The sequence below is a fragment of the Sus scrofa genome, chromosome 12, assembly GCF_000003025.6.
Source record: "Sus scrofa isolate TJ Tabasco breed Duroc chromosome 12, Sscrofa11.1, whole genome shotgun sequence".
NCBI lineage: Eukaryota > Metazoa > Chordata > Mammalia > Artiodactyla > Suidae > Sus > Sus scrofa.
Window position 1 is genome coordinate 59,120,230 of NC_010454.4, and position 12,298 is coordinate 59,132,527.

At 60.1% G+C, this 12,298-nt stretch overlaps 1 protein-coding gene across 1 annotated transcript in view; it reads left to right on the forward strand.

Moving 5' to 3' along the window:
- Positions 1-12,287, forward strand: part of LRRC75A (leucine rich repeat containing 75A) — a 37,804-nt gene extending 25,517 nt beyond the window's left edge. The window contains exons 2-4 of the mRNA XM_003358299.4: positions 804-932; positions 9,028-9,143; positions 10,454-12,287. Coding sequence (XP_003358347.2) covers positions 804-932; positions 9,028-9,143; positions 10,454-10,994 — 786 coding nt within the window. The 3' untranslated portion in view covers positions 10,995-12,287. The remainder of the gene's footprint in view (positions 1-803; positions 933-9,027; positions 9,144-10,453) is intronic.

The following is a 12,298-nucleotide window of genomic DNA, read 5'->3' on the forward strand; positions in this document are numbered from 1 at the left end:
TCTAAAGCAATTAAATGTATGAAGCTCACATTCAAGCTTAGTCATGTTTGGGGGGGGTGCTGTCCCTTTCCCGGGGTTGGACAAGAATCTTGCGGTCTTAGTCTAGAACATTTGGAGTACGGCCCTTGGAATCAGGACTCTGACGGGCACCACTCTTGGCCAAGCCTGTGGGGTCCCTTGCTGATGGGCAGGGGTCTCTGCTAATGGTCGTGCCTCCTAGCTTTATCCCTCCCCAGACTTGGGGAGCCCCTGCCCCACTCTGTGTGCCCTGCCTCCATGCTCCCTCCCCTCCTCTTAGGAAGACCCCAGCTGACACTAAGGAGGCCTGATGGGGTTTTCTTCTGGGAGCCTGGCAGCTTCTCACAACCCAGAGACCTCACATCCCCCGCGAGATAATAGAACCCTGAGGTCACATCCTTTATAAAAGCAGCAGTGAAAATGAGCTCCGATGCAAGAGAAAAGAAATAAATAGCACTATGTGGTCCTGTCACAAAGCAGAGGAGTTTTACGATCCTGCTGTTAGCAGATTTTGTCCTGGATGGAGAAGCAGCCTCCAGCAGGTGGCCAGCCTCCTCCTCCTCCTTGGCTTCATCCTGGGGGACTGGACAGGAGATGGCTGGGGGCTGTCTTGGGAGCGCTGGCTCTGCGGGGGGCTTGCCTGGCCCCCCGAGCCAGTTCTGTAGAGGCTCTCCGTGCAGGGCTCTGCAGGAGGCTGAGCCGCCCCCAGGGGCTGCTCTGGTCATGTCGGGTGACCTTTAGGTTGCGGGGCCTGGCTGACCCCTGGGCGTCCTTCACTCTTGCAGGACCTGGGCATGGAGTCGACCTCGCTGGATGACGTTCTGTACCGCTACGCCAGCTTCCGGAACCTGGTGGACCCCATCACACACGACCTCATCATCAGCCTGGCCCGCTACATCCACTGCCCCAAGCCGGTAGGGCAGCTGTGATCTGGGCCAGCTGGGGCTGGGTGGGAGGCAGGCACCTTCCTGGGCAAAACGGCCCAGCGCGCGGGATGGGGGACAGGTCAGTGCTGCCCAGGCTCCTTGGGCAGTCCCGTGCCCACCGTGCCCCAGGCCCAGCGTCTGTGGCTGCATGTTGGCACCCTCAGGATTGGTCTTATTTGGCTCACGGGGTGTATTAAATCTAGATCCATTGTCAACATGTAAAAATCAGTCTTTCACACAATCCCCATTTGAGCGGCCCTTGAGAAATGGAAAGTTCCTCTTTTCTGTAGGCTTGGAGCTGAGTAGCCAGCCCTTTTGAGTTGTGTAGGTTGTTCAGAGGGGGCAGGGTGGGGGAGACAGGACATAGCTCAGATCCAGCCTGTCTCTGCCCACCGGCCGAGGGCATGGGTGCAGGATAGGGGGCCCTAGAGATGGGCTCTGACTTCTTTGCACTAAGGTGCTGTCCACGGGTAGCCGTGGCCCAGCAAGCTGCTGTTTGCCCCATCCCCACTCCTCCCCAGGTCTTCCTCTCGAGGCTGAGTGTCATCTTCCAGCCCCTGCTTTACCCCTGTCCACTTCCTGCCCGACCCTCCGGCGGCTGCCAGCCCTTCCTTTTGGCTCCCGGCCCAGGCTGGGCAGGAGGGGAGGGCCAGGATGGGGCAGCACCACACTTGGGCTTTTCTCTCTGTCTTGGTTTCTTCTCTCCCATCCCTCAATTTCCGTCAGCTTTCAAAAGATGTGCTCCCTTGTAGCGGGAAGGAAGGGTCTGGAGGCCGGAGCAGGATCTAGGCTCAAAGCAAGAGGTGGTTTCCGAGCTCACCCCACCCTGGCCCCCCAGGGGCTGGGACCTTGCCCTGCGCGGCGCTGCTGTCTGGGGCTTGGACTAGGCCTTCCCTCTGGCTTCGGGCTCTCTGGTGCCAAGACTCCAAGGTGTGGGGACTGGCCGTGGGCTGGGACCCTGGGGTGAGGGGGGCCAGGTGGAGGGAGGCGGCAGAAGCAGGGATGCTGGGTGACAGTAGTGAGGGTGGGTGACTGGGAGCCCCAAGGCCTGGGGAGGAAGAACTGATGCAGGAGCCTCAGGGGACCGATGGGAGCGTCTCATTCAGGTCACACCTGGCTGCAGGGGGAGCTGAGGCCTGACCACTGGAGGCCTGGCAGGTGCCAGACCCCTGCCCTTTCTAGAGCAGGGACTTAGTTGCCTACGGGTGTGAGGGGTGACAGATTCAGGGCGCTCAAAGCAGCTAGTAGGAGAGGAGTATTTTTATGTTCGTCTTAAGCTGAGAAAGACAAAGTTCAGGTGGGGAAGTGACATGCCCAGGTAAGGACAGGTGTGGTTTGGGCCAGGTGCTGGGCAGTGCAGGCTGATGCCCAGGGGTAGACCGCTGGCTCGTCAGTGCTCCATGGGCTCACAGGGAGCAGCCCCAGCGCCTGCCTCCCTCCACGCAGGTGCCCACTGCCCGTGTTGACCCCGGGAGGCGGGCCGGGGCTGAAGCAAGGGGTGGGCAGAGGAGTCCTGTACTGGTCGGGGGGGCTGAGCACTGGTTGTAGGTGGTTTTCCTCAGGCTACTGTATGAAATTACCACCGACTGGGTGGCTTGTAAACCACAGGCTCTTACCGCTCATAGTTCTGGAGGCCGCAGGTCCAGATCAGGGTGTTAGCCCAGTCGGGTTCCCATGAGGGCCCCCTTCCTGGCGTGTAGACAGCCAGCCGCCTTCTCCTTGTGGCCTCACGTGGCAGAAAGAAAGGGAACTAGCACCCTGGCCCCTTCTTATAACCCTCACGACCTCGTCTGATCCTCAGCGCCCCCAAAGGCCCCCCTTAGACACCCTCACACGGGTGGGGTGGGGAGGTGCAAACACTCGGTCGGTGCAGGGGTGCCGCTCGCTCAGATCGCTGAGCAGGCTGAACTTTGTCTTCCCGACTCTGAGGCGGGCACAGCCCCACCCTCTCCTCTAGGGCCAATCTGGGAGGTCAGGGAGGTGATTTACAGGCAGCATGGGTGTGTGTCTGGCATGGCTAAGCGTCCCACGCACAGAAGCCGAGGTGTAACCAGGCTGTTGGCACCAGCCACGTGCCAGGCAGGGTGCTCAGACCTAGCAGGTCAGTTGTGGGACACGGAGGCAAGGAAGACATGGCCTGAGGCCGCGGCCCCTGTGGGCTCGGGGTCTTGGAAGTCAGCAGGCTGGCGTCCGGCCCAGATTTCCAGAGGCAGCCAGCAGGGGCTCCGCCCTGCTGGAGGCCCAGGGCCCAGCCAGCGTCCTCCCATCCCAAGGCCATGAGGCAGGAGAGGCCCTTGGGAAGGACTCTCCCAGCTGTGGCTGAGGCCAGAGCGGGAGGTCCAGCTACATGGTCCCCAGGCCGGTGATGGGGCAGCCCCTGAGCGCACTCCTGCTGTGTGAGCCGGCTCAGGGCCGGCCGTGACCTGCTGCTCTGCCCTCTTTGATCTGAGGATTTCACATCAGGGCACGTGTGAGCCAAGAGGTGGTAGACAGGCACCCGCTGTTGGGAGGGTCCTCCCCTCTCTGTTAGATGGGACGAAGGTCATAGCCTTCCTGTCGTCTCCTGGAGGTACCCCTTCCCCCTGCTGGGAATGAGTCCTGCCTATTTTCCCAACCTACCAGAAGCTGTTCCCTGCATCCCTGCTGGGTGTGCACCAAGGCCCTAGAAGGGGGGCGGGTGCCGTGCCTGCCTGAAGAGGGGGAACAGGCAAAACCCCATCCCGCCCAGGACTGTGTACTGATGAATCCTGGACCTATGTCTGCAGCTCAAAAGCCACCCTGTTTCCGCCAGGATTTCCCTAAGTCACTACCCTGACCCCCAGAGCTCGCCCCCCCAGCCCACATCAGCACAGGTCATCTAGAGGGAAGTTTATTATTTTGATTTTTTTTGTCTTTTTGTCTTTTCTAGGGCCATACCCACGGCATATGGAGGTTCCCAGTTTAAGGGTCGAATCGGAGCTGTAGCCCGCCGGCCTACACCACAGCCACAGCAACACGGGATCCGAGCCGCATCTACGACCTGCACCACAGCTCATGGCAACGCCAGATCCTTAACCCACTGAGCCATGCCGGGAACCCCCATTGTGAATTTTTAAGAGGGTTTAATAAGGAAATATTTCCGGGGTGGTGGGCAGGGTAAAGGGAACAGACTGGGGCCGCTGAGACACCCAAAGACTCGCAGCAGGATGTTGTCACCGTGGGAGAAGCCGGGGGTAGAAGCTGCATTGCTGGAGCCCTCAGGAGAACGCCTCCCTCGGAACCGCGTTATACTCTCTACTGCTGCAAAAAAAAAGCACCCCAGAACCACAGATGTTCGTCCTTGTACTGCCTCCATAGGTCAGGAGATCAGGAGCGGCGTGGGCAGTTGTGGTTTGGGGCTCTGACAGTGGCCGCGCATACCTGAAGGCTGGACCGGGCTTTGCAGGACGGGCTTCCAGGACGACGCAGCTCATGGTTGTTGGCAGGAGGCCCCAGCTCTGCGCCCCAGGACCCGGCCACAGGACTGCTTGAGCTTCCCCACCTCGGGGCAGCTGGCTTATCCCAGCGGGGGTGACCCTAGAGAACAAGGGAGAAGTCACAGTGTTCTCTATGAGCCAGGCTCAGACATCCTGTATTGTCACAACTGCTGTCATCTGTTGATGGCCCAAGCAGCCCTGAGCAGTGTGGAGGGAGGTACCCAGGGCCCAGCGTCCATGGGGCTATCGTGGAGGGAATGCGAAGAGTTAATCCTGGCCTTTTCTCTCCTGCCCCGTAGCTGGCACGGCTGGAAGCTGGAGGCGCAGGTTCGGGTGCTGTTAGAGCTCAGCCTTCACAGCGGGGAGAACTGGGAGTGGATGGAGAGGGCTCAGCAGAAAACCCACATGCCTCGGTGCAGAGCAGTGGAGGCTGTGCTTGCTTGAGTCCTGCGGGGTGAACGGCAGGGGTCCGTCGGAGGGACACACCCGCCCCAGGGGCCTGCAGGTCGGCTGTGAGCACGGCTCCCGATGGGTCAGCGAGTCCCTCAGGCAGGGTCTCCAGGGCCTCCGGCCAGGGGCACTGGGCAGGTGCCGAGTCACCCCGACTCACCCCACCCCCCTTCCTTTCCCACGGGTGGAAGGAAGAGCTGCTGGGAGCAGATTCCATAACTGCCTTGGAGCGTCCGGTGTGGGTTAAGCCTCTGTTGCAAGTAACAGAAGCCCACGCGGGCGGCCTGAGGCCTGGAAGATTTCTCCTTCCCACCCTGTGGGGGCTGTGGGGCCCAGAGGCAGCCGCGCCTGGAAGAGGCACTAGAACCTCGGACAGCAGCACAGACATCCCCCGCACCGTGCCCCCTGCCTCACTTCCCGTCCCCTCATCCCAGCCACGTGGCTCCCGAGTGGATTTGTCAGGGTGTAGCCCCCAAAAGTCGGGATGTGTCTCGTCTCAAGTTGGGATTCCACTGGCCGCTTCTGGCCCAATCAGCTGTGGCTTGGGAGCGGGGTCTGGTGGTGCAGAAGGACTGCGGGCGTTGTGGCTTTCAGAACAAGAGGAGAGGGACCAGCATCCCCCCGGCCTCCTCTCTCCCCTTCCTCCTCCTCCACCCCCGGGCCCGTCCTGCTTCCTCCCATTCCTGCAGCAGGAGCCGTAGGGGAGGCTTCCAAACTGATGGAGGTGGGAACACTTGGGTGGGCTGGCTTGAGGCTTTTCTTGTTGCCCATGAGAGAGGCACCTTGAACTAACCTTCGGGAGATGTTACCAGCCGAGGGCAGGGCGGAGCCCAACCTCAGAGCCCCTGGGAGGTTTGACCCTGATGCCATCGCCTCCGCTTCCTGGTACCTCCGTCCTCGCATTTGTAGCGCTGTGTTAGAGGAGCATCTGTTCCATGGCTGTGAGTTACAGGATTGTGATGAGCTCATGCAGGGGACGAGAATATAACTGGATACATGTTCGCCGTTTAGTCCAGGCAAGCCCTCACAGCTGAGGACCTTCGCCCACGTTTGGTCCCAAGCCTGCTCTGTTAAGCGACCGCATCTTCTGTCCCTGTTTAGTAGAGGAGGAAACGGGTCAGTCCCGGGTCTCGCCCTGCGCGCGGCTGCCCCCTGGTGGCAGTGCCGGTGCACTGCGGCGGCTGCTCCGCAGCCTCTTTTCCTGTTTTTCACCTCCGGGAGTGGGGGGGAGGGCAGAGGGAGAGACTGGGACCCACGATTTTGGAATCCCTAGGAAGTGGTGAGGAGGAGCTCATTTCTCAGCTTTGGGAAGCTGGTCACCTGTCCGGGTGGTCCCAGGAGTGATGCTGGGCCCACCACCGCATCCCACCCACTGGTCCTTTTTTTCTTTGAAGTGTGTCCACTTGGAGTTCCTGCTGTGGTGCAGTGGGTTAAGAATCCGATTGCAGCAGGAGGGGTTGCTGCAGGGGCGCAGGTTCGATCCTTGGCCCGGTGCAGTGAGTTAAAGTATCTGGCGTTACCACGGCTGTGGTATAGGTCACAGTTGCAGCTCCGACTCAGTTCCTAGCCCAGGAATTTCCATATGCCTTGGGTTCAGCCGTTTTAAAAAATGAAAACATTTTAAGAACTGCTGTTGTGGCTCAGCGGAAACGAACCCAACTAGTATTCATGAGGACTTGGGTTTGATCCCTGGCCTTGCCAGTGGGTTAAGGGTCCAGCGTTGCCATGAGCTGTGGTGTAGGTCACAGCCGTGGCTGGGACCCTGTGTTTCTGTGCTGTGGCGTAGGCTGGCAGCTGCAGCTCCAATTCCATCCCTAGCCTGGGAACCTCCATATGCTGCACCTGTGGCCCTGAAAAGCAAAACAAAACAAAACAAAACTTTTTTTAATTTAAAAAGATACAACTTGGAAGGGAGGGAGGAAGGAATGAAGATAGATAGTCCATCTGGTGACAGGGGAATCACCTGGGGTAGCTTTAAAACTCTCCCGTGCCCAAGCTGCACATCTGTCGCTGGGGGTGGCCCAGGCCCGGTGTTCACTCTAGGTGATTCTGGCGTGCGAGGGTCTCAAGTGCAGATCTGTGTCTTGAGATGTGCCAACCCTGTCCCTTCTCCCTTTGGCCTCCAAAGTCGGCCTTCGCCAGTACTGTACCACTGCTCCCTGAGCCCCTGCTGGCCAGCCCCACCTCGATGGAGTCCCAGTGGCCTGCGTGGGCTGCCTGGTCCTTCTCCTTGGTGCCCATGGCTCCGCTTTCTCCTCCATCTGTCCAGTGCGTCCTCCCCTGCCCCTCTGCTGTTTGGCTGTTGCCCCTGCCTTCCCACCCTGCTCATTCCCTGGCCAAGGGGTTTAGTCAGATGCTTGTCAGTGTGTCCAGCCCAGACCTATCCTGAGCCCCAGCCCCATAAATCCAGTCGTCTCTCCCAGCTGGAGGTCCCATAGGCCCCTCAAACTCCACGTGGCCTCATGTGCTGCTGGTCACTCCCCCATCCTGTTTATCCTTCACAGATGAGGATCAGCGGCACAGAGAGGTCAAGTGACTTGCCCAAGGTTACACAGGAGGTGACAAAGCAAGAATTTGAATCCATGGAGTTTGGCTTCAAGTCCATGCTCTTAACTACTCAATATAGTATTTCCCACCTTATCCAGAGGGCTGCATTCCAAGACCTCCAGTGGATGCTTTGAAGCTGCAGATAGTAGCAACCCCTGTGAACACTGTTTTTCCTGTGCTAACGGGCGGGATACTCTGGACAAAGGGGCGATTTATGTCCTGGCCAGGACGGAGTGGGACAGCAGGAGCTTTCATCACACTACTCAGAGAAGCACAGTTTTGAACTTATGAGCTATGTATTTCTGGAATCCTCCGTTCAGTGTTTTCTGACTGAGGTTGACCACAGGTAACTGGAACCTTGCAAAGTAGGACAGGGAGGGGTGGGGGGGCCCTGTGTGCTGCCTCTGCCCTGGCAGAGTGATGATGCCGACGGGGGTGACCAAGCTGGCCTTCACTGAGTACCCGGGCTGTGCCGGGCGTCTTGCTCAGCACGGGCTTGGGTGATGGTTGACCTCAGCACATCGAGCCGCTGTCTGCAAGTGGGTTTGCATTGGAGCCTGGCACTCCTGGCCTCGGCCCTTGGCCCTGAGCCATCTGGCGGGGGGGGGCGCACACGGTCTGGGCCACTCAGTTTCCAGGGCCTCGAGGACTCTGTTGAACTGACTTCTCTTGGGACAGTTGCAGTCCCTACAATCTCTGCTGCACCTTTAACCCCGTGTATGTGTTTGCTGGGGCCGCCGGGACACATAGCTCTTAGACAGCAGAAATCTTCTCACAGTTCTGAGGCTGGTGATGAAGGCGTCGGCAGGGTGGGTTTCTCCTGAGGCCTCTCTCCTCGGCTTGCAGACGGCCGCTCTCTCCCTGTGTCCTCACATGTTCCCGCCCACCATCCACGTCCCTGTGCACATCTGTTGTCAGCCCTTCTCAGGAGGCCACCAGTCACACGGGATTAGGGCCACCCCAGTGACCTCGTCTTTCCTTTCCTTTCCTCTTTGGACGCTCTGTCTCCAAAGGCAGCCTCGTTCTGAGGGATCACTGGGGATTAGGTTTTAGTTTAACAATTTGGAGGGACACAAGTCAGGCCATGACACCCAGGGTCTCAAGCTCAAATGCTGATGGGCCAGGCGGGAGATGAGTGAACTGGGCTGGGAAAAACTTGGCTTTTCATTCTTTGATTTTCCCACTGCTGATGTGGGCAGAAGGTGTTTCACTTTCCTCTTTGCCGTGTGGACATTTGCTCGTGGTTGAATCCTCCACTCCTAGAGCAAGTGCCCAGTGGGTGTTTGTCAAGGGAGCAATCAGGACAGCTCTGGGCGTCCAGGACAGGTAGGGACCGTGGTGAACTCTGGCTAAGGGCTCAACCGTCACATCACCTGGAATCCAGACTTTTACAGAAATCTCTCTTTAAAAAAAAAAAAAAAAAAAGTGATAGCAACCAATCACAGAAACTAGAACCATTGTGCAGATCAGTCTGCAACCCCTGCTCCCTGCCCAGGGTGGCCAACTTGGGCCAGCGTAGCCCCGGGGGTGCCGGGCTCGTCCCGCAGAGGTGGGGAGCGGGAGGTGGGGGCCTGGGCCCCTCACCCGCTCCAGCGACTCAGGGACCTGCTGCCTGTGGTTGCCTCTTGCAGGAGGGCGACGCGCTGGGTGCCATGGAGAAGCTGTGCCGGCAGCTGACCTACCACCTCAGCCCCCACTCCCAGTGGAGGCGGCACCGCGGGCTGGTGAAGAGGAAGCCGCAGGCCTGGTGAGTGGCCGGAGGTCACCTGAGGCGGGTCTGCCCTGCCCCCGCCCAGCCTCCTCCCACGGGGCAGCTCAGGCCAGCTGTGTGTGCTGGGTACATGGGGTCCCCCCTCCTGGCGCAGTGGGGAGGGCAAGCCTGCCTGGAGGAGGCGAGATGAAGGATTTGGGGCTGGGGGCGAGCAGCCGGGGCAGGGGGCATTCCAGGCGGGCCTGAGCCCTGCGAGGTGCCGGCGGCCGGCCCTGGTCTATGGGGTGGGGCTGGGAGTGTGCGCCCCTCGGACAGTTGCGGGTTCCTGGTGGCGCTGAGTGGGGCACTCGGCCAGCCCCCAGCTCTCCTGATGTCTCCCAGGGGCCCCAGCCCCGGCCACGTCCTCGTGCAGCAGTGAGGACCCTCAGGTTGTATCCCCTGTACAGTGGGAGCAGAGGGCACCAGGACACAGAAGCTGTGGGTTAGCAGAGGCGGAGGGAATTTCTCAGGAATCCTGGGGCAGAGACGGTGGGGGAAGCACAGCCCCACCGTGAGAAGGAAGAGCTGTGGCCCCCGCCTCCCGCCCGCCCCTCCCCAGCCCGGAGAGGAAGGGGGATCCCGGGACCCTTCCAGGTAGAGGACAGGCAACCGGGGGGGTTGGAGGGCTCCATCTGGGCTGAGGGCAGGGCCCACATGCGGGGACAGGACAGGACCCACGGAGCCTGGAACGCCAGGAAATAAATGTGTGAGCTGGTCCTTCAGGATGGGGAAGCTGCTGGGACCCAGGGGACTCTTCCCAGCACACAGGCACACTCAGGCCATTCTTCATTCAGAAGCCTCGCTGCCCCCGGGGGGCTTCCTGTCCCGCTGAGTGAAACCCAGAGGCTGCCACACTGGCCTTGCTGCTGCTCGGACACCTGCACTCCACCAGCCTCAGGGCCTTCGCACTTGCATTCCCTCTGCTGACCGCTTCCCCAGCTCTTCCTGTTTTAGGCTCCCGCAGAGCCAACAGGAGGTCCAGGGTGTGATCCCAGGGCTGCTGAGGGTGACAGCCCCTCCCCGCCAGCTCCTTCCCAGGTTGGAGCCTCAGGGCTCCTGGGGGCTCCAGAGCAAGGGTGGGGGAAGGAAGAACGAGGGGTGGAGGGTGGTAGGGAGTGGAAGGGAGTGGACAGCAGCTCCCACCGAGCTCAGGGCCCCTGCACCCACACCACCTGCTATCTGGAGGGCTCTCCCTAAGGCGCCTCTGTCTGGCAGAGGATGGTCCTCTGCCACCCTTGGGGGGCAGCCTGTGGGGACCACCACTGCTGCCCGCTCACTTGAGCCCTGCTATCCTGTCTCCCCTTCAGCCTCAAGGCCGTCCTGGCTGGCAGCCCTCAGGACAACACGGTGGACCTGTCAGGCATCCCGCTGACCTCTCGTGACCTGGAGCGGGTCACCAGCTACCTGCAGCGCTGCGGGGAACAGGTGGATAGCGTGGAGCTGGGCTTCACAGGCCTCACGGACGACATGGTCCTGCAGCTGCTGCCGGCGCTCAGCACACTGCCCCGGCTGACCACGCTGGCGCTCAACGGCAACCGGCTGACGCGGGCCCTGCTGCGTGACCTCACGGATGCCCTCAAGGACCCCAGTAAGTTCCCCAGCGTCACGTGGATCGACCTGGGCAACAACGTGGACATCTTCTCGCTGCCCCAGCCCTTCCTGCTCAGTCTGCGCAAGCGCTGCCCCAAGCAGGGCCACCTGCCCACAATCCTGGAGCTGGGCGAGGGCCCGGGCTGTGGGGATGAAGCCCGGGACGAGACGGTAGGCCAGGAGGACCCTGGAGGGGACCCTGGAGCCCCTACCAGAGCCCAGGAGAGCAGGGAAACTGGAGGTGCAGCCCAGACGTGATGGATGCGGGGGGGCCTCACCAGGGAGTCCTACTGGGTAGGACAGCTGGACAGGCTGAGGGTCCCCTGGGGTCTCTGCCTAGCGTCCGACTGTATTAGCCTGGGCAGCACCACCCCCACAGGAAGCCAGACGGTTGGTAGCATCTCAGAAGGGGTGATAACTCCTTTGGCCCTCTGGGTATCCCCTCCTCACCCCTTGTCTGCCTCCTGGATCCAGGGTCACCCCCCTCCCCTGCACTAGAGGAACCAGCCTTCAGCCTCCAAGCGCTGGAAGTTATCCCCCCCCAGAAAAGTGTTAATTGGAGCCCTATGTGTCACTCAGCATTTTTTTATGTCATATTTGGGGGAGCAGACTCCAGTCAGCCAGCTGGACATGCCCCTGATCAAGGAAGTGACAACTTGTAACTCCTGCATGAAAGCTGGGTGGGGGGGCTCACTGCCAGACCCCCCCCCCAACTAGTCCCCATCTGGATTGAAGGCTGTCTTCTTTGCAGAGCCCTGGGCTCCTTGGAACCAATTTACCAGTCTCAGCCTCCGATCCCAGGGGCCTCCCTGGGGTGGGCAGAGCCACCCCCTATCCCCTTCACCGCTTACGGCATGAAGTCTGGGGCAAACTGTCTACCCCTCTGCTCAGATTACCTGATTTGACATGGGCTAGTGTTGGCCAGAGCGAGCCCTGCTTCCTTTTCCTTTTTCCTTCCAATGCATGGCATCCCTCATCATTGCTACATTCCCCAAAACCCAGAACCCCAAAGCCAGGTGCCTCCCAAGACAGCTAGAAGTAGGGGGGGGGGCTGGGGGATGACTGGAGATTCCCAAAGGGAGTAAGACAGGGTTTTGCCCTCCCACCCCGGTATCCAAAACCTACCAACCAAAAAATAACCCCTTCTAGGCACAATTAGCAAGTCCAGGAGATGGGGAACCAGAGCCCCTCACGCAAACAGCAGGGCTGGGGAGGCACAGCTGGACAGGCCTCCAGCCTCCTGCCAGGTAGGTCTCTAGGCCAGAAGGCAGGATAAGGGTTGGGGGTGAGCCCCCACACCAGACTGGAACCTTGAGTGCTACTGTCTGGGCAGATGTGGGGCAGCTTCAGGAGCTAGAGAAGTCCATGGGAAGGACAGAAAGCCCAGAGCAACACGAAGTGAACTCCCTTAAAGAGATACCTTAAATGCCTGGGTATTTCTGCCATGTCTCAAGAGGTGAAGGTGGTATGTACCAATACCTGGACTGCTACTACTCATCAGCAGTGATCTAACTTGACCTTTTCTTCAAATACACATTTTTAAAGAACCGACTGCAAAGACC